At 46.0% G+C, this 25,324-nt stretch overlaps 1 protein-coding gene across 3 annotated transcripts in view; it reads right to left on the reverse strand.

The window, feature by feature from the left end:
* The window catches only part of CABLES1 (Cdk5 and Abl enzyme substrate 1), a 64,521-nt gene that overhangs the window by 29,795 nt on the left and 9,402 nt on the right, over window positions 1–25,324 (reverse strand). For 2 of the 3 annotated variants that reach the window (XM_035718780.2, XM_035718782.2), the window contains exon 3: window positions 10,734–10,811. The exons of the other annotated variant lie outside the window; for it this stretch is intronic. In XM_035718780.2, the coding sequence (XP_035574673.1) occupies window positions 10,734–10,811 (78 nt within the window). The remainder of the gene's footprint in view (window positions 1–10,733; window positions 10,812–25,324) is intronic. 3 annotated transcript variants of the gene reach the window in all.

A 25,324-nucleotide genomic window follows, 5' to 3' on the forward strand; every position in this document is an offset into this window, starting at 1 on the left:
TCAGGCGCCCCTGGACACTGCTATTTTAAAACATGCTCCTACTTCGTGCTGTACTGAGAGGCCATTTTCTTCATGACACAGTCGTGGATACATCCGTAGTAAGTGAACTCAGTCACTATCACTCAGGTCTGGTTATCTGAATGGGTCCTTTTCTACACACACATCATCAAGCTGGAATCATACAGCCTGGTTATTTTACATTAACCCTGAGTCACAAGTTAACTGGGTTAACTGCTACTTTCTTCTGGTTGGATCCCTATATAAAGAAATACCCACTGATGTCTGTATGTTTCAAGAAATAAAGTGCATCTGGGCACGGGTTAGTCCCCGTATGCAGAGACAGCCCTAGGACTGACCTCAATACAATGTGGGCAGTCTCTCACTCCAGTGGGTTATGTTCCAAAGCTTTTGAGTTGGCCGTCTGTAACTCAAAATGCATTTTCCTACTGACACGATGTTACAAATGGAGATTAGGCCCACACAATGCTCTTTTAGCCTATAATATCACTAAACTAGCCCCACAATAAAGCAAGAGCCATGGTTGTAGGAATAACAGGTCAGAGGGCGTAAGAGGGCAAAGAAATAGGAAAAAAGTGGACTCTGAGTTTCCTGGTTTGGGGCTGACCTTCAGCAACATTTTAAGGAGGGTCAGGTTTGCATTATTTCTACCTCCCTCTCTGAACCTCTTTTTCCTTCTCAGGACCCTAAGATTCTCACTCCTAAGATGTTCCTTTTACAACTTCTCCCCGCCCTCTACTTCTGAACCCATAAATTGCTTTGCAGCTCCTGGTCCCACGGTGACGGCACAGCTCCTTGTCCCAGAGGACAAGGCTGAGTGCAAGAGGAGGGGGCAGTGGTCTTAGGTAGAGGTGCGGAAGAGCTGTTTAGCAAACGGGGTCTGCCTACTTAAGAGAGTCGGGAAACTTGCTTGCAATGTATTTTGTAAGCAAAGGGTTGCCAAGCCAAACCACAGATCCACACTAGAAAAGAGAAGGCAGTGACTCATGTGGATAAAAGGCAAAGAGACTCAGTTGAGCCTTGGCAAACTGCTGGTTGAGAGAAGAGGAGCTGGTTTAAGGCTGGGACTCTTCCCAGAAAATAGTATAATTTACAAGCTTAATCTGAGAAGAGTGTTTACAGCTATGGGAAGGTTTGATGTTACAGTTATAGTGAAAAAGACGGGCAACATCTGTTCCTCTTTTCAGTGACCAGCTTCCAATAGCTTGTTTTGAAAGGTGGGATTTGGCAAAGCTTCTTCCCACCAGCAAGAAAGATCAAAACAAAACAATCATCTCTTCATATTCCATACAAGCACATGCACTAGGGGTAAGGGGGCAAAAAAAGACTGGAAGGAAATAGACCAAAGTGTTAATGAAGGTTTTGTTCAGGAGGTAAGGCTCGAGAAATGACCTTCATTTTTACATACATCCTAGATTTTTTAAAATATGCACATACCACTGAGGAAAATAAAGACCAGATAAAAGCAGATCTGAAGATGAATCTCTCGTGTCTGCAGAAACACCATGCTGGCTAACTCATTATGAATCGGACTGATTTGCTGTGTTGGGGCAAACTTAGAAAGAACAATGAAATAGCTCTGTGACTGGACAAAAATGGAACCAAAGGGAACGTTTGAGGAATACCTACTATGTACAGCCTGGCAGAGTGCTCAGAGCTTTCATACATGACACTTCACTTAATACTCTCAAAACTCTTGAGGCTGACATCACAGCCAGTTTTATAGACGAGTAGGCCTGGAACCAGCAAAGCTAATTAATTTGCTAAGACTGAGGGTTCGGCCTGAGCACCAGCTCTATCCCACGCAACCTACGTCCTTGGCTTCAGATGCCCACAAGCACCAAAGGCAGGGATGGAGGACTGTGGTTTTCCTACTGGGACCATGAAGGATGGAGTGAAAATGAGTGGGCTTCTCATTCCCACCCACTTTTCTGGAATAACTCTGCAGTTAGCCATTTTATTTATGGCATTCTGTGTAAATTTGTATTGGAGGAATGGTTTCTTCAGCAAAAAAAAAGTCTGAAAACCACAGGACTGAATAATCTCCAAATTTCTTCTGGCTCTAAAGGTCTATCTTTGGAGCTGAAGTGTGCTCCTTACCACTGAACTCACGTGAAACAGTGTGACGTCACATGGCAAATCTTCTGTGTCTAGTGTCCTTACTGAGCCAGCCTGGGGATACACTGAGAAGTGGCAATGCCCTTATGTCCAGGAGGAGCTTCTACACCCTCGCTCATTGAGCACAGCCCACAGGCTTGCCATTATGAATGACAACTCACCTCTGTTAATGCTTAGTAGGAGCCAGCCTTCAATCTAAGCATGCTGGTAAATCCTGACATCTTCCCAACACACGCACCTCATTAGACATGGCAACACTGGGCCCCAGGAAAGACCAGACAGCGAGGACCAGAACACACATGAGTGTGTGAAAGTATGAGTGAGTGGTGAGAAAGACCAAGGCAAGAGCTTCACTTCACCCAACACAAAAAGGGCACCAGTGACAAAATAAAGTTCCCCACTGCTTGGGGAATACTGGCTCTGGGAAAATCAACCCCTTCGAACTCCATGCAAAAATCAATTCAAAGATGTCCCTTGCTTTAAGCAAAAGCAGTATACACAAAAGGGAAAAATCACATGTTGATCAAAGGCTAGAAAACCAAGCCAGCTGAAAGCCAGGAAATTCTGATGGAGCTTGGGCACACCAGGTGTGACATCAGCAAAAAGGCCCTTGGCATTCTTAACATTCAGGGCGTTAGTATTTATAAGCAACTCAAGGAGCACAGCAGGAGTGATTCTTTGTGCTGGTGAAGTTAACATGTTGGGGAGTCACCTGGCTGGGTAGGTCAGGTGAGGGAACCTAATTAAAGCTTAGCACCTGCACCTACGTGCAGCCTGACACCCCTCCGCCCCCCGCAGGGGGGCTTAACAACCTTCATTGTGGATGTGACAGTCATTTACAGAAAAACAGGGTACAGAGGTCCATGACAGATCATCCTCTTGGTACCATCCAGACCCCTCCTCATGACCACCCATCCAATGCTGCCATTCCTATCAAGATGCCCACAAGTATGAGGTGCCAGGCTGAGGACTCAAGAGAGTACTTGCTCCTGTTGAAGTTAAGGGTTTGGCCATCATTCGGGGCAGGGGGGGGGGGAGTGACATATGCATAAAATTAGCCATTCTCCAAGGTCTAGAGACACGATCCTCAAAAATACTGTTTGTACTCATTCATTCAACAAATAGTGTCTACTATGCACACTGCAATGCAAGTGATGCCTTGAGAACTAAGACACAATCCACACCCTCAAGGAGGGTTAAGGACAAATTTAACAGAGATGTTAAAATGTTTGTTAGGTGCTATCGATGACAGGTCTAAGGGTACCATGAAATACAAGTGGACTCTTAGTAGAACCTTGAAGTGGGGCATTAGAGGGACTGTGAAAGTGGCCTGAGAAAGGGACTTGGAGGGGAGGTCTGAGTTCCATCCATAAGAAGCTCCAATGGGATGAGGGGCAAGACCAGTTTTTCAAACTCTACACCAAGTCTAGAAGTCCCAAAGGCAAGAAGAAGCCAGGCATTTTGCTAATAAGGCCAACAAGACAGGCCACAAGATGGGTTTGAGGAGAACTGAGGGTAGAGCCCAAGCCCTAGTCTCTGGGTTCATTAGTCTAGAAAAGCATGAAGGGGCTTTCAGCAGAGGTCAGACACCTAGAGTAAGAAAAATGACATTCAGGGTGTGAGGGCTCCCACACATCTGACTTCGGTCCTGTTTTCCTCAACTCAGCACTCACTAGTCATGGATGAGTCACAGAGGAGCCAGCATTGGAGAGAGCCAAAGGGGCTGGGCCAGGAACGAGGGGTGCCAGCAGCACCAGTCTCAAGCACAGGGCTGGGAGGCTGCAGGGCTGGTGGTGCTGCTTTCACCTGGATTTGGGTATGTATGGATACTGTCTTCTTGATAAAATTGAAAACAAAAAACAAAAAACCAATAAATACAAAATGAAAGTGAAACAAAGACATTTTCAGATAAAAAAAACTTGAAGCAATGGATCCATATTCCAAGAAATAGTAAAGGAAGAAGATAAAGTTCTTCAAGATGAAACCGAAAGATAGCCAATGGAAAATTTAGAACTTCAGGAAAGAATGAATGCTGGAATGGGTTATTTATCTGGGTAAATGCAAGGTCTTTTTGTTCTTTTTGCCATTTTCCTCTATTTCTTTACAAACTACAGGCTTGTTTGAAAACACAAAGTTTCTTCATTCAAGAAAGCATGTTTGTGGGGGCCAGCGGTAAGAAAGGGATCCACACTTCCCGAGGGACTGAGCTATGGCCAATTGTGGGGTGGAGGCATCAACAGCCAACACAGCCACATGTTTATTCCAGCTGCATTGTCTATCCTGCTTTCTGTCTTCCCTAGACATTCTGTGAACCACCCCAAATCTACAGCCTCCCCGCAACAGTCAGTGAGCATCCTATTGTCTGAGTGTATCCCACCCTGCACTCCACCTTCCTCCACCCCATGCCCATCAGAGCCACTGTGGGTTCATGAGACAGGCCAAGAGTCTGAATTCTTAAATTGGAAGAGCAGAAACAAAGAACAGTTATTAGACGCATCTTGTTTTATCTAACGGATGATTTCTTGAAGTGTTATATGTGAGAGAACTCTGTAAGTCAAATGACATTTTTAGCAAGCAAGAAAGCATTTAAAAAAAAAAAAAAAAAAGCCCTGTCACGAATGCTTTTGTGAAGTGAAGACATGTTTGGTGCTAATGTAACTATTTGACACACTTTCTCAAAGAGAAGCATTTTCCATCTGTGGTGTAATGAGAAGGAAGGTATAAAGGTGACCCGGCTATGGCTGGGTAGGCGCTGGGGAGACATGAGCAGCAGCACTTCAGGACCATGAATCAGGGTGCCTCCACCATGTTGATACCTGCACTGTGTGACCACCTCCCCACTCTCTATAGACCCTCTTATTCTGTAGTCAACAAATAGTTCCAGGGGAATTAAGACAGATTACTTTCACACAAGACTCCACCCAAAGATGCCTGGGGTTTACCCTTGGAGGAGCCCAGCCTGCAGTGTAAACTGACAACCTCCAAAGCCTTTGGAAAGTCACCACCTAGCACCAAACCCACTAGGTCCCCAGGAGGTAGCCCTCCTATTGCACGTACACAGAGCTCCACCAATACCCAGATGCCCACTGCCAGGCAGTGTTACCCAATGGTCATTGGTCCCGAGCTAGCAGGTGGAGCCCCAGGGCATGATGGTGAAAAAAAAATACACTAGGCTCTCAGCTGTGCATTAGTGCTTTGGGAATTGCTCCTGTGGGGTCTGTTTGCCCCAAAGCAGAGAACACAGCACCTCACAGAGCCTGGAGTTGGCCTGCCCGCCCTCCCACCCTCCCTTCTAACTCAGCCACTACTGCTACACCAGTCTCTGCCCCAACCTCGTATCCAAACTGATAATCCCAGAACCTACTTTATGAGGCTCTTGAGAAGATTCTATGAGCAAATGTATAAGGGCCCTTAGCACAGCACCCAGCATACTATAAGCATTTACGCTTCAGCTTGCGTTCCTTCCACTATCATGTTCACACACATGTGGGTCTATCTAATCAGCTAACCTTAAGGAAATATGCTCTCTTCTCAAATATCTTTACCTATGAATCAAGGCAGGAAAGAATAGTTTGAAGAGTACGGTACTTGCTAAATAACCAGGGCAGTCTGCTTCAAGTGGAAGCTCCAGAAATCACGGTGAATGATTCTACTGTTAGAAGTCTAAACCTGATGGCATGTAAAAGGACTCCAGACACTGCATGTCAACCCTGGGGTGATTAAGCCCACACCAGGAAACCATGTATCAAATAAAACTGCAGTCATCAGACCTGCACTTTAAAAAAAAAAAAAAACCCTCAAATTTTAAAAAATTGAATGGAGAATAATTATTCAGATAGGAGCTCTAGAAGCAGCTGATCGTTGGTGGATGGAAAGTGTGAACAGCATGCCTCATTCATAAACTCCCGTTCAACCAGACTTACAGCTTCCACATTAGCAAAATTGACAGGGATGAGAACAGAGTGTGCAGATCTTTAGAGGGTCTAGTCAAAGCTCCACGTTGTATGAAACCGACCTGGGGCAAGCTGAGTGATGGGCCTGTGGCAGTGACATCTCAGGACCTGGTGTCCCAGGACAGCTCACTTGTCTCTACCCACTCCCCTCACTACCTAGGGCTCATTGCTGCAGTGTGGGTTAGCAATGGGAGCCCCTCCCTGGATGGCAATTTACCCAATTTTCTTAATGTTCCAGGCATTATAGAGAATCTTCCCCATCCTGCCTCCCAAGAAGTTCACAAGGGGCCGGACCACCTTCTACATCCTCAGAAGGCAACCGTGAGGCTGGAATACCCTCTTCCACTTCTCCAAGACCTCACACTTCTACATCTCAATGAAGACCTGTTGTCTCTGGGGAGCACTCCCTGATCCCTCCGTCTGAATTCACTGAACACCTACCTTCCTCTGTGCCACAGCTGCACACTGCTTAGGGACTCGGGCAGAAGAAATGTATGAGTGATTAAGTAACTGAACAAATAAATGGTAAAACCTCTCGTGAGACTGGTCTGTCTGCTTTGGTCAACTGATGTCAGGAGCCAAAGTAAGTGCTCAGTTCAGTTTAAAACCAAGAACAAAGCTTTGGGGTCAGGGTGGGAGGCAGGACCAGCCCAGATGTGGGAGCCAGAACTGGGAAGCTCCAGTGCAGCATGAGAAGCCAGAAAACAGAACCGGAAAGAGATAAGGCCATCCTGATAGATGCTTTCCTTGTAAAAGAGGTTCAAGTACACACTGGATGAACTTCTGAGTTTCCTGTTTTTAAAACTTCCTTGTGGTGGACTTGGAGCTGTATATCACCCCTTTTAGAGGGGTAGGGGGGACAGTTTACACTTGTCTGGAATAAACAGGCGCCTGTGGCTCAGTCCACATGCATAAGCAACAGAAAAATGGTGACCAGAAAGAACAAAATCTGCAGGCTAAGGTGGCTTGGGGTACCGGATTCTGGTGCTGCTAAGTGTCCACCCGTATACCTGAGGGGCCCGAGCTATGAAGCAAGGAGACCAGGCCATGCCATCTCTGAAGTCCTTTCCACCCCTGAAATTTTATGATTTGGTCCCAATCAGAGAACTCCAGCAGAAAGCTATTAGTTAATACAGGCATGAACTATAAAATATAGAGGTATATAATTTACTAGTATAAATACTTTTATTATTTGAGCATAGCAGTTTCCCAATAATTAGTAAAAATAATCCTAATTTTAAATGGCAGTTATTCATTAACAGAATGTCTGCTCATCAAAAAATTTAAAAAACAGAAGTGCTGCTTCATCCTGCTGCTAAAATTACAGTATTCTAAATGGTGTTCGTAATTTCTTATGTGAGCACGTAAGTAAAATATGCTACAGAAATATGTTCTTTTCTCTATCAGGCATTGCAATGGACTTGATAATTTTTTGTTATAGAAAATTAACCTTATTGCACCTTGGTTTCCCTATTCATAAAGTTTGAAGGAGGAGAGTTTATTCATGTCAAAGCTGTAAAACGTTACATCCTATGATCCCACAAACACTCTGCTGCTTCCCCTGGGGCAGCCAGCAGAACAGCTAGATGTGCTGCCAACCCTGTGACATACCCTCCTGTAACCCACGGGGCCTTCCCAGCAGGAGTCGAGGAGACCTAGGCAGTCATGGATGCCCTCCTCCCAGCACCCTGGCTGCCAGCTAGTATTTCCTCCACATGTCAAAGATGTGGAGGGCCATATATGTCTACTAAGGACGCCATAGTCATAGTCTGGGTCCTCTCTTCCTAGGTAGTTTTAAGGTAAAATGTGCTCCCACGAGCTTTGCATACAACACAGTGATCTTCAAAGTAACGACATGGGTAGGTAGTAATGTGAGATGCCCATTGTATAGAGGAACAAGCAGAGGCTCAGAGGCAAGTGTTCCGCCCTGCAAAAAACTACAAGTCTCTCAAATTCTCATTGACCCCCAACACTTTTATGAAATGTGGGGTCCTTGACAAGTTGGCCCCATCTACCACCTTGTGTGAGGTGCCGTGCTGGACCTTGCATAGTCAGTTGCCCTAGGAGTCTTAGTTATTAATCTCTGTGAGGCAGTTTTCATAGAAGCTCCACTTCACAGACGGCCTTCTGTGAATATGGAACTTGTTTTGCCTGTGGGCCACGGTGACTCACAAAAGTTCTGGAGTTGGACAGATGGACAGACTTAGGTTCAAATTCCCATTCTGGCCCAAAGTTGCTGTTTGAGACCATAATTCTTGAGGATCAGACAGAGTTCCTGGGTGGCTCAGATGGTTGACTGTCTACCTTTGGCTCAGGTCATATTCTCAGGGTCCTGGGATCCAGCTCTGCATCAGGCTCCCTGCTCAGAGGGGAGTCTGCTTCTCCCTTTCCCTCTGCCCGCCCCTCCCCCTGCTTGTGTTCTCTCTTTGTCAATAAATAAAATCTTAAAAAAAAATTCTTGAGGATCAGTGGTCCTATCTACAAAACAGGGTAAGTACTTGGCTACTATACGAAGGAGTCCCAGAACTGGGAAATAAGATCACCGTTCCAGAATGAAATAAACATGAACAGTTCTAAAACAAAAGCACAGAGAAGTCAGATTATGTTAAAGAAACCGAATGAGTTCTGAACCAGGAAGATTTGGCAGTCACCTGATTGAATATCCTTAGCCTTAATTAAAAGTGGTAATTAATCGTGTGTGAAATCTTTTTTTTTTTTTTTTAAAGATTTATTTATTTATGATAGACATGGAGAGAGAGAGAGGCAGAGAGAGAAGCAGGCTCCACGCACTGGGAGCCCGACGTGGGATTCGATCCCGGGTCTCCAGGATCGCGCCCTGGGCCAAAGGCAGGCGCCAAACCGCTGCGCCACCCAGGGATCCCTCGTGTGTGAAATCTTAATGTGTCTCCCACCCCTTCTTGGTTGTAAGTTCCAGGAGGCAGGAACTAGGTCCAAGATCTTTCACTATCTTTATCCCAGTATCTAGTCACATAATAAGCACTCAGTAAATGAATAAATGGGACATAGCCAATGGAAGAATACATCAATCAAAAAGGTTAGCAATGGAAGCCCAGGAAAATATTAAAATAAGGACAACCCCAGAGTGACCATCAAGCTGGCCATGAGAGGACATACTTGCAGACAGCCTTCCACTGATTCTAGAACTCCCTGGAAATGGGCTCACAGGCTGGTCACACTGAAATAATCTGGGCCCTGGGGCCATGAATTGCATAATAAGATGAAAGGACTGGCCTTCTGGGTCACGCATAGGTCTGTGAGCTGGTACAACCTAGTGTCCACAGGGAGGTAAGCCTGCTCTCAGGTGCAGCCAAACCTGGGACCACAGCAGGCTGGTAAAGCACACCTTTTCCTGAGGTCTCCTGGCAACTCTGCTGGCCACACCTAGGTGATTCTTGAACCTCTGAGCTGAAGGATTTGCTGTTACTTTCTCAAGAACACCTACTTTGCAAGGTTGTTGTAAGGATGCAAGGAGTGAAAAGGACCGGCACAAAGTTAAGTGCTCAGTAAACAGTAAGACTACTGCTACTCTTTAAGGCATACATCAAATAAATGATGGAATCAGAATTTCATGAATAAGACTCTCTGTCCCATGACACTTATGGCATAGAGTACAATAAGGACCACAGTGAACTGAACAGGTGGAAGTCTGACAGGTCTTGGGGGATTAGGGTGGGACCAGGGAGGACCAGGGAGAGCTGGTCCATGACCAGGGAGGACCAGGGAGAGCTCGTGGAGTATGGTGAAAGAAGAATAAATGGTCAATCAGCACCAGGTGCCACAATGCCCTCCCCCGGGACAGTGGTCATGAATGGGTAGTGTGTCATTATGACAGTGTCTAGAGGGCAAGTCCAGCATTTAGTTTGTAGAGGTCACAGCCAACATCCTGCAAGTTTCTTGGCATCCTATTCCGTGAGCTATCCCTACTCTAAATACCAGCAGCTCCCTGATGACAAATCCCAGACGCAGTGACAGGTGAGGGGCAAGGCAGTCAAGACTCAGTGGACAAGAGCAGAGTTTGGCATGGAAAATGAAGAGGGAAGGCTCTGCAAGGACAGAAAGACAGAGCCTCACTTACCTACTTTTCTTCAGAGCAAAAGGAGGGGCTTCTTGATCTAGAGAAGTAAGTGTTCCTTTGGCCTGTGCAAATCACATAGGTCTGTTCCTGGTACCATTTTGCTTTGATATTTGCTCCAGCTTGCTCATCAGTTTCCAGCCCCAAGCCCAAGACGCAAAGAGGCAGGGTGTTCATATGGTTTATCTTGATTCCTTTCTTCACCTACCTTTCTCCAAAAAGTTGACATGGCCCTGAGGAATGGGATGGGTCCCTGGATTGCTCTTGCTTTACAGAAAGAGGTAATAAAATGTACATTTGGAAACAGGAGGTAATAAGGTGAGGGGACACACACACACATGCACACACACACACACACACAAAGTAACAAGGAAGCTTTCTGGCTGAAAAGAAAGTGGAGCTTTCCCCCCCCCCCCCCCATATTTACAAGTATTGAATTTGCAGTGTCAAAGCAAGGCAAGTTCTTTGAAATGGAAAGGGTAGCCACCTTATGCACACAGTGTCACAGCTTTTCACCCAGAGAACTATAAAGCAAGCATGCATATACATACCCAACTTGGGCACTGTCACGATAGGGCAGCACGGAAAATATACTACAGAAGGATCTTCTGCCACTGATAAGGACTATTCTAAAAAATAAAAAATAAATAAAAAAAAGAACAAACAACAAACTAAATGCAAAGACTCTTAAATTAAAAAAAACCAAAAAAAAAAAAAAAAACCAAAAAAAACAAAACAAAACAAACAAAACACCCAACCGTAGCAATTAAGCATTCATGGAATTCACAGCAATATTTGCACACTCCCGCCGCCGCCTCCTCTGACAGATGGTATTCTGTGCTCCTTGCAAAATGCAACCTCAGCGCAGCAGAAGTATGCTGCCTCTCCTTATCCAAAGGTTAACATGTGAGACACTGGTGAAGGTCTCTAAGGAGTATACATGAATCCTCTCTAGTGAGAGTGGTTGGCTGTGGGCTGCACAGCAAGATGGACAGACAGAGTCATGAGTCTGGGGTGCCCAGTGCTGCAAACAGTCATGTTGCACTGAAACCATCCATTTCTACTCTGCAGTGAACAATGCAAGAGCAATAGTGCCAGAAACCGTGAGCAAGAGACACTCAGATAGCATTGTGATCATTAGGTTGTTTTTTTTTATATGCTGGCAGCATGTTAGGTTCTGAGAATAAATTAAGGGAACAATTACATAATCAGTCTTAGCCTCCATTCCTGCTATAAAGATACTACTGGAAACAGTTCTGCATGATGCTCTTATGCAATCAAAGTCCACTTAAGAAAACATTTTAAAAAACTCAAAAGTACTTATCCTGGCATATGAAAATAACTTTTGCCAAAGAGAATTGCTGATGAAAAAAAAAAAAAGAGAAACAAGTGGAGGAGATTTAAAAACTAACATTTTTTTAAACACAGTAGCAACACACATCAGATATGGAACTTACGGACTTGTAATCTTTTTCTTCAATAATTATGATGATAAAAGCAGAGGAAAAAAATACTACTAACTGCATCAAGGTTGGGAGATTATGACCTTGTTTTAGAACTGTAATATTAAATTATCCACCTGCCCAGGATAAAGTTGGGTTCCCTGGCATGGCAAAGCATACTCCTGTCTTCTGGCTCTCTCTGCTTCTCCAGGCTCAACAAACAGGACATCCCCTTATCCCCTCACCCCTGCACTTGATCATCCATCCATGCTAAGGGACTTGCTGTCCTCCACCTTTAAAAGATCCCTGCCGTTTCATATCCCTGTCCTTTGCATGCTATTTCTTCTGCCTGCTATGCCCAACTTAGTGTGCTTAGTGAGCTATTTATTCTTTGAAACCTGGTTCAGATGTCACTGCCCTGAGAAGCACTTCCTTCTCCTTCACCGAGTTACTCGTTCCCTTTTTGGTGCTGTCAATGGCTCCTTATTTTCACTTCTGGAAGACACCAATCACAAAGGGCTGCTCACCACTGCCTCCCTCCTCTTCTAGAAGGTGAGTCTAAGGGTTGAGCACATGGCAGCCCTCCATAAACAGTGAGGATGCTGCCATGCTTCAGAGCAGCACCTCAATCCCCGTCATTGGGAAGGCAGGACCAGGGCTGTCTGTTCACCCCACAGTGATTCATGTCAACAGTGGTTAATAGGACTAAACCTATAATCACAGGTTCCAATATCGGTTGTATCACCTTTGTATGACCTTGGACCTCTTACTAACCCTTCTGAGCCTCAGTTTAACTAACATTGCTCGGAACAATGCCTGGCAAATAACAACACTCAATAAATTTAACTAGTTTTACTGGGGATTGCCTTTTTGGGTTGAGGGAAGTTTTACCTGCATGGTACCTGGATTCTGAACCCCTTCAGACCTCTGTGCTAAAATACAAAGGCCTGCTAAGATATCAAAGGTGTGGTCCAAGGGCAACTGAAGGATGACACACGTAACCTACAGATGTGGATTACTCATACAGAGGTGTCTCTCTTCTCTCGAGGGAGAGGTTTCTCATGAGATACCACACACCTAAACCTTGTCACTGCTCCAAGAATGATACTGCCACATCCAGAGTGGGCCACCAGGCCTCAAGGGCTAAGAGCTAAATAAATCACAAGCATACCACTTTGCTGAACATACCCAGCCAGCCTCCTTGGGCTCTCACACTCAGGGTGACCAGTGACAGATCTTGACAGTATAGTGACTGTACATTTACGTAAGTGGACATTATTACTACTTACTAGGTACCCATCAGATGCTCAATTCTAAATGCTTCAAATGATGAAAGCAAGTAAGTGACATGCCAAAGGTGACAAACTAGCAGATGAAACCAGTTGGGGATCTAAAGCCATGCTCTTTACCACTATGTGCCTTGATGCTTTGCCTTCTCTAAGACTTACTAGAAGAGTCTGCTGGTGATGCCTGGGTGGCTCAGCAGTTGAGCATTTGCCTTTGGTTCAGGGCGTGATTCCACAGTCCCAGGATCGAGTTCCGCATCAGGCTCCCTGCATGGAGCCTGCTTCTCCCTCTGCCTATGTCTCTGCGCCTGCCTCTCTCTCTCTCTCTCTCTCTCTCGAAGAAGAAGAAGAAGAAGAAGAAGAAGAAGAAGAAGAAAGAGGAAGGGAGGAGGAAGGGAGGAGAAGAAGAAAGAAGAAAGGAGGAAGGAGGAGGGAGGAGGAGAAGTCTGCTCCTAGGGATTTACTGGGTGTCCATGGACCCCCTGGACACCAAATCTGCCTTCATCCACAGTTTCTAGAGTGGCTTTCCAGCCTGGCCTGCAGGTGACCAGGTTGGGAATGGGCAGGGCCAGTGGGTGACTCATCATAAGAGCCCTAACATCAGGGCTGTTGGTACCAATGGTGCCTCACTCTCTTGCTCTGCTCTTCTAGAGAGTCTAGAAAGTCTGAGCAACTTTCTAGATAGAAGGGTAGAGGTTCTCTAAACAACCCCTACCATCCACCCAGGAGAAAAACCTGGAACTACTCATTCCATGTAGCATTCAACATCCATGTCTTCTGCAACACAGAGGAAGGAATGTATCAAACAAACTCAACTGGCTTAGTGTTTGAGCATTTTCTTCATTATTGAGTGCTAATATGTGCTTCTTTCCCACACACTGAGTTTGTTTGGACATTTTTAATAGAACATAAATGCATGTGAAATTAAATATTCTTTCCAAATTCCCAACCACAACATGCCTATTAGCAAATGGGTTGCACTATTCTCTAATTGAGTGCTCATCGGTGTGGTCCTCACCATTTAGGTCTAGAAGAGGCTGAGCCTGAGTCTCATTCAGAAAAGCGTGTGATTCTAATGCATATAGGTCAAGTTTAGCAATTATGAATGCAGAATGTTTTCCAACAATCCAGTAAGGTGGTCCTTTTTTTTTTTTTGGTTGGTCATTCTCAAGCAGCTGGAGTAGGGAGGAGGTAAGAAAGGAATACAGCAGCTTTAGGTACTTCCCCTCCATTTCTGGGTGGAACCATCCTGTTGATTCCCACATTATGCATATGCAGGGTTCAGAGGATTCCAGAGTGGAGACCCAGACAGCAGTTCCAGAGGTTTGTGGCTGTTCAAGCCCTGGGGAACTGGAAATAGCCATTAAGAGCTCCCAAGAACGCATCCAACATGTTTCCTGAAGTAGCTCTGAATCCAGGAGGGGCTTCAGGCTTTAGCCAGAGCAGGCAACAAGTGGCAAGCTCTCACGTTCTATCTCATCTACAAGGAAGGCTGAGCAATGGGAACCTCAAGACAGGCCTGTCATGACCAACTGCTGTATCCCAAACCTGGAGGATTCTGTGAATTTGCAGCTTTCCTCTTTGTCAGTACTGGGGAAATAAATATCCATCATCATGATGCCCAAGGAAACCAGATTCGTTTGCCTTCTTCAAGTGCTTCTGTATTTGTGAAAGAATTAAATTGGACGGTAGTTTTCAAGAACACAAGACAGCCACATTCGCTGTAGTTATTTCTTGTGTGCTCAAACTGCATGCAGAGCCCGCAGAATTTTCCTTTCTGTGATGCTTAACACTCGACTTGGAATCAAGGTGACCAGAAAGCATTACACAAAAGATCGTAACTTCAAAAGAATTAACTCCAGAGAAGTAGGTCTTTAGGGAACTAAAGATCACATTTCCATACAAACATCTGCCAGAGAAGGAGAACACAACAAAACAAAATAAAGGAAAAAGCTCCCATGGCTGCAGCCCACTTGGGCAGAGTGGCTTCTGGATACACAATGTTTTCCAAACCTCTCCAGGACGCATTAAGAGTACCATCTTTCTTCTTCACATAGCTTCATTTCCTTGCTTAGTTGCTTAGGAAAGTTCTGGTAGGAGGGAGCTAGGGCTTCAGGCCACAAAGCTTCCAAAGGCACACCCTGCCTCTGAGATATGGAGTGCTCCCAGTAGCCAGGAGATGGCTGACAGAGCACTGCTGCCCACAGTCATTCAATCTGCTCTCAACTCCTTAGCCCAGAGGCAGCAATGTCTGACCAGGCAGTAGCTCATGCCATCTTGGACTCTCATGTGTTCCCTCTAACGCCGAAAACTGTTTTTTTGTTCTATTTCCAGAACCCTGGGACGCTTCTGTTGGCTGTGAGAAAGTTTAATCCCTCCCAGGTGGAATATTTCCTGAGAGCAGAAATATGTTCCTAAGGACACAAAAACCAAGCTACTAACATCTGAAGTTAGAACAAAGAAAATCACATTCGCAACAATGATGGGTGAGCATGAACACAGTCCAGGAGCCTGTATGTGACATTCCCCAATTCTGTAGTTCATTTCCTACATGACCAGGAAGAAAGAAAAAAACACACTTCCAAATGTTGGGGTTTGGGTTGAATTGTGTTCCCCAAACAGACACGTTCAAGTCCATGTCACCCATGAATGTGGCCAGAAACAAGGCCTCTGCGGATGTAATCAAGTTGGGATGCATTCACACCGAATTTGGATGGGCCTTACACCCAGTGGCTGGATTTAGTAAGGACAGATATTTGGAGACACCCAGATACACAGAGAGGAAAAGCCATGTGACCATAGAGGGAGTACAGCCAAAAGCCAAATACGCCCGGGACCACCAGCCACCCCCAGAAGCTGGGAGAAGTGACAGATGATCCTTCCCCAAAGCCTTCAGAAGGCACAAGCCCTGCTGACACCTTGACTGCTGACTTACAGCCCCTGGAACTGTGAGAGCTCACATTTTTATTGTTTTAAGCCACCTAGTCCATGATGATTTGTAGGGTGGCCCTAGAAAGTGAATCCAGCTCAGTCACTTTGTTCCCACGGCTACACACAAACCTCCCGCTCGGCAGGCCAGTCGCTGGTGCATGGAGAAGGTAAAGCTGTTAAGACTGATGCCAGAAAACAAACCAATATTATGAACTCTCAGGACCAGAGCCAGACGGGCGCTTTCTCTCCCTAGCCCCTGGACCCCCACAACTGCTTCCTCCTCCCACAGTACTTTGTTATAAGCTAGGCAGCTGGGGAAGGTGGGGAGCCTTGATACCCCCCTCCCTTGCTTTCTCTTTTTTTCTTCCTTGCTTTCTGAAGGGCTGACAATTATACAGCAGATGAATGAAAATTAAACCAAAATCAAGATGTTCTTGTTTCCTCTATTTAAACTCTTATTAGTCGTGGGGGTGGAGATACTTTTCCTCCTTAGAAACACCCACCCCTCAGCCCAGGGGGGCTTAGCAATTTAGCACTGCCTTCAGTCCAGGGGGCGTGATCCTGGAGACCCGGGACTGAGTCCCATGTCAGGCTCCCTGCATGGAGCCTGCTTCTCCCTCTGCCTGTGTCTCCGCGCCTCTCTCTCTCTCTGTCTCTTATGAGTAAATAAATAAAATCTTTCAAAAAAAAAAAAAAAAAAACACACACACACACAACACCCGCCCCTGCCTGTGCTGTATTTGGGCGGAGGGCAAGAGCAGACAACCTGAGGGCATTCCAAGCCCACTCTCCCCCAAAGAGCTCTGTCTCTTCCCTCCTGGAGTGGGATAAAGACAATCTCCTGGGATCCCTGGGTGGCCCAGCGGTTTAGCACCTGCCTTCAGCCCTGGGCGTGATCCTGGGGTGCCAGGATGAGTCCCACATCGGGCTCCTTGCACGGGGTCTGCTTCTCCCTCTGCCTGTGTCTCTCATGAATAAATGAATAAAATCTTTAAAAAAGACAATCTCCTAATTCTGAGAGTAGGAAAAAGGAAGGAACCCGTGGGGAACAGGGACCTAGAAGCCTGAGCAAGAGGCAGGGCTGAAGCCAGGGGCAGATGTTTGGATTCTGGGCTTGGTCCTAGTGGAGGAGTGGGAGTCCAACAGGCAAGAACAGGCAACGCAGAGGCTGGGATGAAGGGAAACATGACAGTTGCCATGATGTGTCAGGCTCCCAGGTAGTGAGTGAAAACAACTGGGGGACACAGAGTGGGCAGGAGTTAGATGAGAGAAAGCATCTGAAGGGCTGTGCTAAGTAGCCCACAAATACAAGATGGTGGTATCATCATCAGTAGCTGTGTTCATCTACTTGTCACAACTACTCACACCACCCCAATCTGCACTGCCACCTGTGACTGCCAGCACTGCTACCACCATAGCAAAGGACTTCACTGCCATGTAAGGGCACGGACCTTATCCTACAGCAGAAGGAATGGTGGAGGACCTTTGAGAAACAGCTGTGTGTGATCTGCCTCTCCTTTCTGCCTCCCACAAATACTTTGAGCACTTACTCTATGCCAGACCTTGGGGATCTGATGATGAAAAACAAAGACAGGAGTTCCATCCTCACAAAGCTTATGGTTGGGTAGAAAATACACTTACACAGGGGTGGGAGTGCCCAGATTGAGAAATAGAGGTTGCTATCCAAGGGACAGCTAACCCGGCCTGAGAGGCAAAGTGAGCTTCCTGGAGGAAGTGACGCCTAAGACCTGAGAGATAACAGGCAAGGAGAAGATAAGCTGGTGGAGGGACTGCATGAGTCAAGGCCGAGAGGAGAAAGAGCAGAGAGAGAGGCCTATTGGAGGAACTGAGTACGCAAGAAAACTCTTCTGATTATGCAAGAAAACTCTTCGCTGACCTCACGTACCTGATCCACCAGGATCTCCCCACCCCTCTGTGAGGCAGTTTGTCCAACACCCACAGCATACTTAAAGCTCAGGCTAGAATACCCACACTAGACTGTACACTTACTAAGAGTTACTTATGGAATCCACAACCTGTTTATGCCAGCGGCACTTTTTGCTTGTACTTGTTCAATAAAGACTGCACAAACTGATGAAATGTGAAGGAAACGAGGAGAAATGCTACAAAAAGCACCAAATGCTTTAAAAAGTATTCAAGCAAGGCAAATCACTAAAAAAGGGGTTGGGTGCTAGAAACAACTTTAAAAGATTAGGAAAACACTATGAAAACCCAATAGAATTTTGCACTTAAAATCCTTGGGTCACTTTAATGAGGTCCAATCCGGAGATGCCTGGCTGGCTCAGTCAGTAGAGAACATGACTCTTCATCTCAGGGTTGTGAGTTTGAGTCCCATGCTGGGTAGAGGAATTACTTTAAAAAAATTAGAATCTGGGATCCCTGGGTGGTGCAGCGGTTTGGCGCCTGCCTTTGGCCCAGGGCACGATCCTGGAGACCCGGGATCGAATCCCACATCGGGCTCCCGGTGCATGGAGCCTGCTTCTCCCTCTGCCTATGTCTCTGCCTCTCTCTCTCTCTATCATAAATAAATAAAAATTAAAAAAAAAAATTAAAATCTTAGGGCACTTGGCCAACTCAGAAGAGCAGATGACACCTGATCTCAGGGTCATGAATTCAAACCTCACGTTGGGTGCAAAGATTATGTAAAAATAAAATCTTAAAAAATAAATAAAGAAGCCCAATCCAGACATAGCAGCAATAGGTGGGAATAATGGTATGTGGTTTTGATGCCAGAGACAGAGTCCGATCCACAGGCCCAGATGCAAAGAAAAGGCCTGGCATCAAAAAACAAACTGAACAGATGACCACAAATATGCCTTAAATTAAAGCACAATGCTTAAGCTACACACATAATTTCTACGGATGTTTCTTCCACGGGTTACTAAACTCTTCCTCCAACCACACAATTACTATAGATAATTCTGCATAGCTGGATGGTGGCTTGGTGGCAGAAGAGCAGTAGAAACTAGTGAGGTTGCAGGCCTGCTCCTGAAAGGCCTCCTGAGCTGGGGAGGGAGTGGGTCCTGGGGCTCAGGAAGCCTGGGAGCCGTTTAGAGGAACGGTGACAGTCACCAAAGCGGTGGCTAGACGAGCTCCCTAAAACAGGCCCTAAAACAGGACAGGCATCGGAGCTCCTAACAGTTGTGAGCTAGAAAGGGAATGCATTTGTGGGGGCTGCCGGCACGAGGGGCCGCCTGCTGAATGCCTTACACCTAGAACTGCTTGTCTCTTCATCTGGGAGGCCAGAAGTCTGAGCCCACCATGTCCACAGGGCCATGCTCCCTCTGATGAAGGAGCTAGGGAAGGGTCTGCTCCAGGCCTCTCTCCCAGCTTCTGGTAGCACCTTGGCAGGTGCCAACATCACACCAACCTTCTTGCGGCCACATGGCATTCTTCCTGTGCGCAGGTCTGTCTCCAAATTTTCCCCTTTTAACTAAGACGCCAGTCACATTAGAGGCTCACCTCACCCCCTCAACTAATCTCAACTAATTACACCTGCAATGACTCTAGTCAAATAAGATCACATCCTCAAGTATTGGGGTTGGGACTCAGCAAAAGATTGGGGGGGGGGGGCGGGCAGGAAGTACACAAAGCAGCCAGCAACGGAGGTAGGAAGAAAAGCAGAGTTAGGAAGTCTCCCCTGGAGCCATGGAGCCCCTGCTACCTGGTCTCATGTGCTTCCAGGGCAGCACTGGTAGCTGTGTCCTGGACCCCAGACTGAAGCCGTCTGCATCAGTCTTCTCCTCTGACTGCTGCGCAAGTCAGCACTGGTGGGCACCATGACCTGGTCCACCTCGGGGCTCCCAGGCCCTCTCACCAAGCAGAGAATTGAGGGAGAACCACCAAGAGATGGTTCTAACTTTCGAACCATTTCTCTATGACTCATTTTACTTTCTGTAAATCAAACTAGTTGAAAAGAAGCAACAAGTGCTTACACACTTCAAATATGTCTGCACATGTGAAACACAGAAAATCATCTCTCTCCAAAGCTCCAAAGGTGCAGAGTCCCCGTTTAACCTCCAGGCTTCTTAAAAAGGTGCGAATAATAAAACCTAGCATAGGGGCAGCCTTGGTGGCTCAGCGGTTTAGCGCCACCTTCGGCCCAGGGCCTGATCCTGGAGTCCTGGGATCGAGTCCCACGTCAGGCTCCCTGCATGGAGCCTGCCTCTCCCTCTGCCTGTGTCTCTGCCTCTCCTTCTGTGTTGCTCATGAATACATACATAAAATCTTTAAAAAAAAATAAAAATAAAAATAAAACCTAGTATGGGGTGCTGGCCCCAAGGCACAAGCATCCCTAGTAGGTGGTAGACACACTTGGCTCCTCCCACTACCAGGGAAGATGGGAAGGAAAGTCGCTGGGTGAGCATGCGAAGGGCAGGTCCAGGGCCGTTTGGGGCCAGTAGTCTAAGTGAGGTCTGGGGATTGCTGAAGGCTTCTTGACCCCTAGGCCCGAGCTTTCCTGACCGCTGGTTACAGACATTAGTGGATGCAAATGAAGATGCTTCCCTGCCAGCCTGTGCTACATGGGATGGCGGGTTCTGGTCTTCTGACAAGGACGAAAAGTTCCTTGATGGGAAAAGCATGCTTGGGAGAGGCAGATGTTGCACGGAGCCTCACAGAAGATGCTTGACATCTATCACATCAGATGTATTCAATTCAGGGAGAAAGGCAATGACATTTTTCTTCTCTCAAGAAGGTCAGTCCAGAACTTAACTAGTGGTTTCATTTTATTTTTTTGAGATGTGCCATTTCCTCCAACTCATTTTTCAAACTAAACTAGGCTGACAGATTGGGACTGATGAGATCACAGGCAAGGTCTTAATTTAGTTATTACCCATTCCCTGCCTTCCCTCCAAAATTTTCAGTATAAAAAGGAAAGGCTACAACTTGACTTCAGTTACCATACTTTTACCACCTGACTTTGGAAAGCAGATAAAGGAAGTGGAAATCTTTTACATCTTTTCTTTCCTGCTGAGTGAGTCCACAATTGAAAGAAACAACACTCTAGCTCACTTCTTTGTCCACCTCCATCTCAAACCCCTTTAAACGTCTCTGAAAATTCTTCCCAAAGGATGAGACGGCCCAGTCAGTCACTGAAAAGAACACTTCTCTGCCTGTGCAGAGTGAAATGATTCTCAAAGCAGACCCAAGCGGTGGGCACTTACTTCCAGGGTACTTGACAGCTATCACTTGTGTACCAGGCAGATGTTTGAAAACCAGATGATTTCCAAATGGATGCCCACAGCTCTATGCCCGAGGCAGGGCATCACCCACCGGAAGTCAGGGCTCTTATCTCCTCTTATTCTCAAAGACAAACGTTTGTGGCTCATGAACTGGAAGTACCAAGAAAAAAGGTCCTTTCCTAATAGGACCATGACGGTCACTAGACTGAGATGTCCCGAAAGGTCACTAGGCTACCTGCTAGTCTTCAATCTTCATGCTCAAAAGTGCCACCTTTCATTCTGATGGCCCTGTTCTACCTGGCCAGCAATTGGCTCTCCCCGGCACCAGCTGGCCTGGCGATGATGGGTCATTTCCAAGGGTGTATCTTATCCCTGAGACTGAGATTTGTCTTCACTTCTGCTGAGCCTCTCCTCCTCAGCAGACAGCGGGGGCTCTTGGCACAGATGCATATTAGAGCGAACGGTGACTGGCTTTTCTCTACTGACTAAGCTGCCCACAGCTCCCACTTGCCAACCACCCTCCTCACAGGATGTCCAGGGGCCTTGTGCCAGATGCTCTGGCATGGGATCACTGGCCATCTCTCTCTCATGACAGAGGGTTTGCTCATACATTTGTAATTGTTTTTTAAAGACTTCAAGTCATTTTAAAACTTCGTTATCAAAACAAACTCATTTTTAAAGGTGATACACAATATACACATCCCCTAATTTTCTATAAGGAAAACGTTACCAGAAAGTCCTGCAATGCCTGCCCTTGATTTTTGGTTAGCCAGAGTGCTCCTGTTTAAATGCAGGCCAGACCACACTGGTCCTCTGCCTGGCACCCGCCACAGCTCTCAACTTGCTCACAATAAAAACAGACATCATCACAATCCATCCTCCAGGACTTCTCAGGGCTCATCTCCTCCTCTCACCCTCTCTCTACTCCTCCCATGCCAGCTTTTCTACAGTTCCTCAGGCACACCCCTCAGCCACATTCCAGCATTAGTGACTCTGCAGTGCTATTCCACCCACTCTGAATGCGCTTCCCTGCTGGGACAGCACAGAGCTGGCTCTCTCACTTCCTTCAGATCTCTGCTTAAAAGTCTCCCCATCTAGGTGCGTCAGTCCATTAAGTGACCGACTCTTGATCTAAGCTTAGGTCATGATCTCTGGGTCATGAGTTCAAACAAACACTGCACTAGGCTCCGAGCTGGGTGTAGAGCCCACTTAATTTAAAAAAAAAAAAAAAAGTCCCCCATCATTGAGGCCTTGCCCCAACCCCCACCTCCAAACCCCAAACCCCTCAGCTGCTTCAGTTTTCCTCCATAGCACACCTATTCCCATCTGACAGGATGTATTTATTTGTCTGCCTCCGCAGCTAGCCTATAAGTCCTTGAAGCAGGATCACTTAAAACGGTCCCGGGCACAGGGCAGGTGCCAGTACCACTACACCTATCATTCTGCATTCTATGTAGGTATGGAACTACTTTGCTGGGCATTACTGTCTGGATGCACATCTCCTTCCCCCAAAAGGGGCTGTTTATATACAGGGAGTTCAATGAAATGGACACTCTGGCAGTTCCTATTCACTCACTACATGTCATCCATCCTTCCGTGGGAAAGGGGCTTGGAAAATCCTAGGCCCCTGCAATGAGGCCTTCCCAATACAAATCCGGTGTTCTAAAACACGACAGTCCTGCTGATCACTACAGGGCAGATGGGACTGACCCTGGCTAGGTATGAAAGGGATACGTTTCCCTCCACTAGGACAAGCTAAAATAGCTTACTTTGTAGTTATGACACACTGCCTTTCTGGAAAACACCATCTAAATTCCAAGATATGTTTCCCACGAACTTCTGAAAAGCCTTTATCCTGTACAGCGAATGCCCATCGACCTTCATTGCATTTATGCCTGCTGAGTTTAACCTCATTGAGCTAGGCCTACCATTTCCAGCCACTGGGGAACCGAGGTACATGGTTCTTATCTCTAACACATTGCCCCTCTCCTGCCTTTGGTCTCCTGTATTGCCCAAGTGAGGCTTACTGGCATTGGCTCTGCAGAGGGGTGCAGAGGGGGCAACATGCTCAAGAGAATACCATGTGCCATGCTTCTTCGAGTCCCCTTTGGGTGGACTGTGGTTGGCTCACAGCTTTCAGCTGCTGGCAGGTGCTCTAGCTTCACATTACCAAGTGAACGCTGGGCTGTGTGATAATGAGGAACAGTCTAACATTTCGCTGAGATCAAGAAATGTCATGACTCCTTTAACTTCCTAACCTAGTCATTCCATCAGTACAGAGACGAAGCTAACCTAACGTGACGGCTAGCAACCTCCACTCTTTTCTGAAAGCACACAAACCATCTGTTGAACAGTCCTTTCTGGGGCTCTCCCAGCAATCTGCTCGAGGCTGCTATGATTGTTAGAACTCCCCCTCTGCTACCACCTTGGTCTCTTTGGCTTTTTAAAGGCAATATCTGCCTGGCAGTCAACTTAGAACTTCTTTCATTCTCTGTGGCATTTTAAAAAACCATTTGTGTTTCTCAATTCCTTCCATTTCCTGGGATCTAATCCTAAAGACTAACAATTATTTCAAAACGTAAGGCTTCTGTCTTCACTTATTCCACACGAAATGGTATCTATTTCCTGGGTGCCTACGGCGTGCAGAGCACATTACCTTGTTTAGAGTCTTACGTTTCACAGTTCTGCTTGTTGAAGAAGTGAAAACGGGGCCAGCAGCTAACATTTGCTTCGTCCTTGTATCATCAACACCAAGAAGTTTACTATCCCTTCTCTCCCTCTTCTGACGATGGTTTTAAAAGCCCCCTGGCTATTGCTGGCATTTTATTGTCACAAAATATATATAAAACAGAATATAAAACTGACAACCATTTTTAGGTGTTATGATTTGTCATCATCAAGTACATGCATGACACTGTGCAATCATCACCATTCCCAGATCTTTTCCACTGCCCAAACAGAAACTCTATCCCCCGGGGAATTGCTAATCTACTACTGTCTCTATAGATTTATCTAGTTCAGCTATTTTGTACAGATGGAATCATACACCATGTGACCTTTTGTGTCTGGTTTATTTCAGCCAGCATGATGTTTTTAGCATCATACATCCTGGAGCATATATTAGCACTTCATTCCTTATTGTGGCCGAATCATATTCCTTTGTTTGGATATACCATATTTTGTGTATCCATTCATCTGCTGACGGACACTTGGGCTGTTTCCACCTTTTAGCTATTGTAAATGACATTACTATGAACACTGACATACACCTATCTGTTTGAATTCCTCTTTTCAATTATTTTAGGTATATACCTAATAATGGAATTGCAGGTCACAGGGTAATTTTATATTTAACTTTGTGAGGAACTGCCAAACTGTTTTCCGTAATGGCTGTACCATTTTATATTCCCACAGCCACGTATGAGGGTGTCAATTTTTCTTTCTCTTCACTCTTTACTTCACACTGGATTTTAGAGCTCCTCAAACTATTTTTATAGGTTTACTTAAACCATTCTTTTATTAGTCTTTGCCCTTTGTCTAATGGATTTTAAAATCAGAATTCAATGGTTTTCTCAAAACCTACCATGATATGCTGTCTTAGAATATTTGGATTTTTACCACCCACCTTCCTTTTTGATTATGAGAACGAGCTCTTGAATCTGATGCCTGGATCTGGATTCCACCCCCTGCTTTCCAGCCATGTGCCCCAGCTTCCTCCTTTGTAAATTGGGATGATGAGTGTTTTCATTTCCTATGGCTGCGGTAACAAATTACCACAGTCCATGGCTTAAAACAACAGAGTTATTATCTTATAACTATGGTGGTCAGAACTCTGAAATGGGTCTCATGGGGCTAACATCAAGGGGTTAGAGCCAGTTCCCACTGAAGGCTTGAATAAAGTGTCTGTTTTCTTGCCCTTTCTAGCTTCTAGGGGCCATCATATTCTTTGGCTCACAGCCCCTTTCTCCACCTTCAAAGTCAGCATGGAGTGGAGTCTTTCTCATGCTGTATCACAGTGACACTGACTGTTCTGCCTCCCTCTTACATCTGTAAGAATCCTGGTGATTACCTGGGCAAACCCAGATAATCCAGTATAATCCTGCTACTCCAAGGCCAACTGGTCAGCAACCTCAACTCCCCCTTGCCATGGAACCAACATATTCACAGGTCCAAGGGATATGACATGCACATCTCTCGGGGCCGTCATTCTACCTACCACAACAACAGCAAAACATTCCTCACAAGGTTGTTTCTAAATTTTTTCCATTCCTCAAGATAC

Source organism: Canis lupus, chromosome 7, assembly GCF_003254725.2.
Source record: "Canis lupus dingo isolate Sandy chromosome 7, ASM325472v2, whole genome shotgun sequence".
Lineage (NCBI taxonomy): Eukaryota > Metazoa > Chordata > Mammalia > Carnivora > Canidae > Canis > Canis lupus.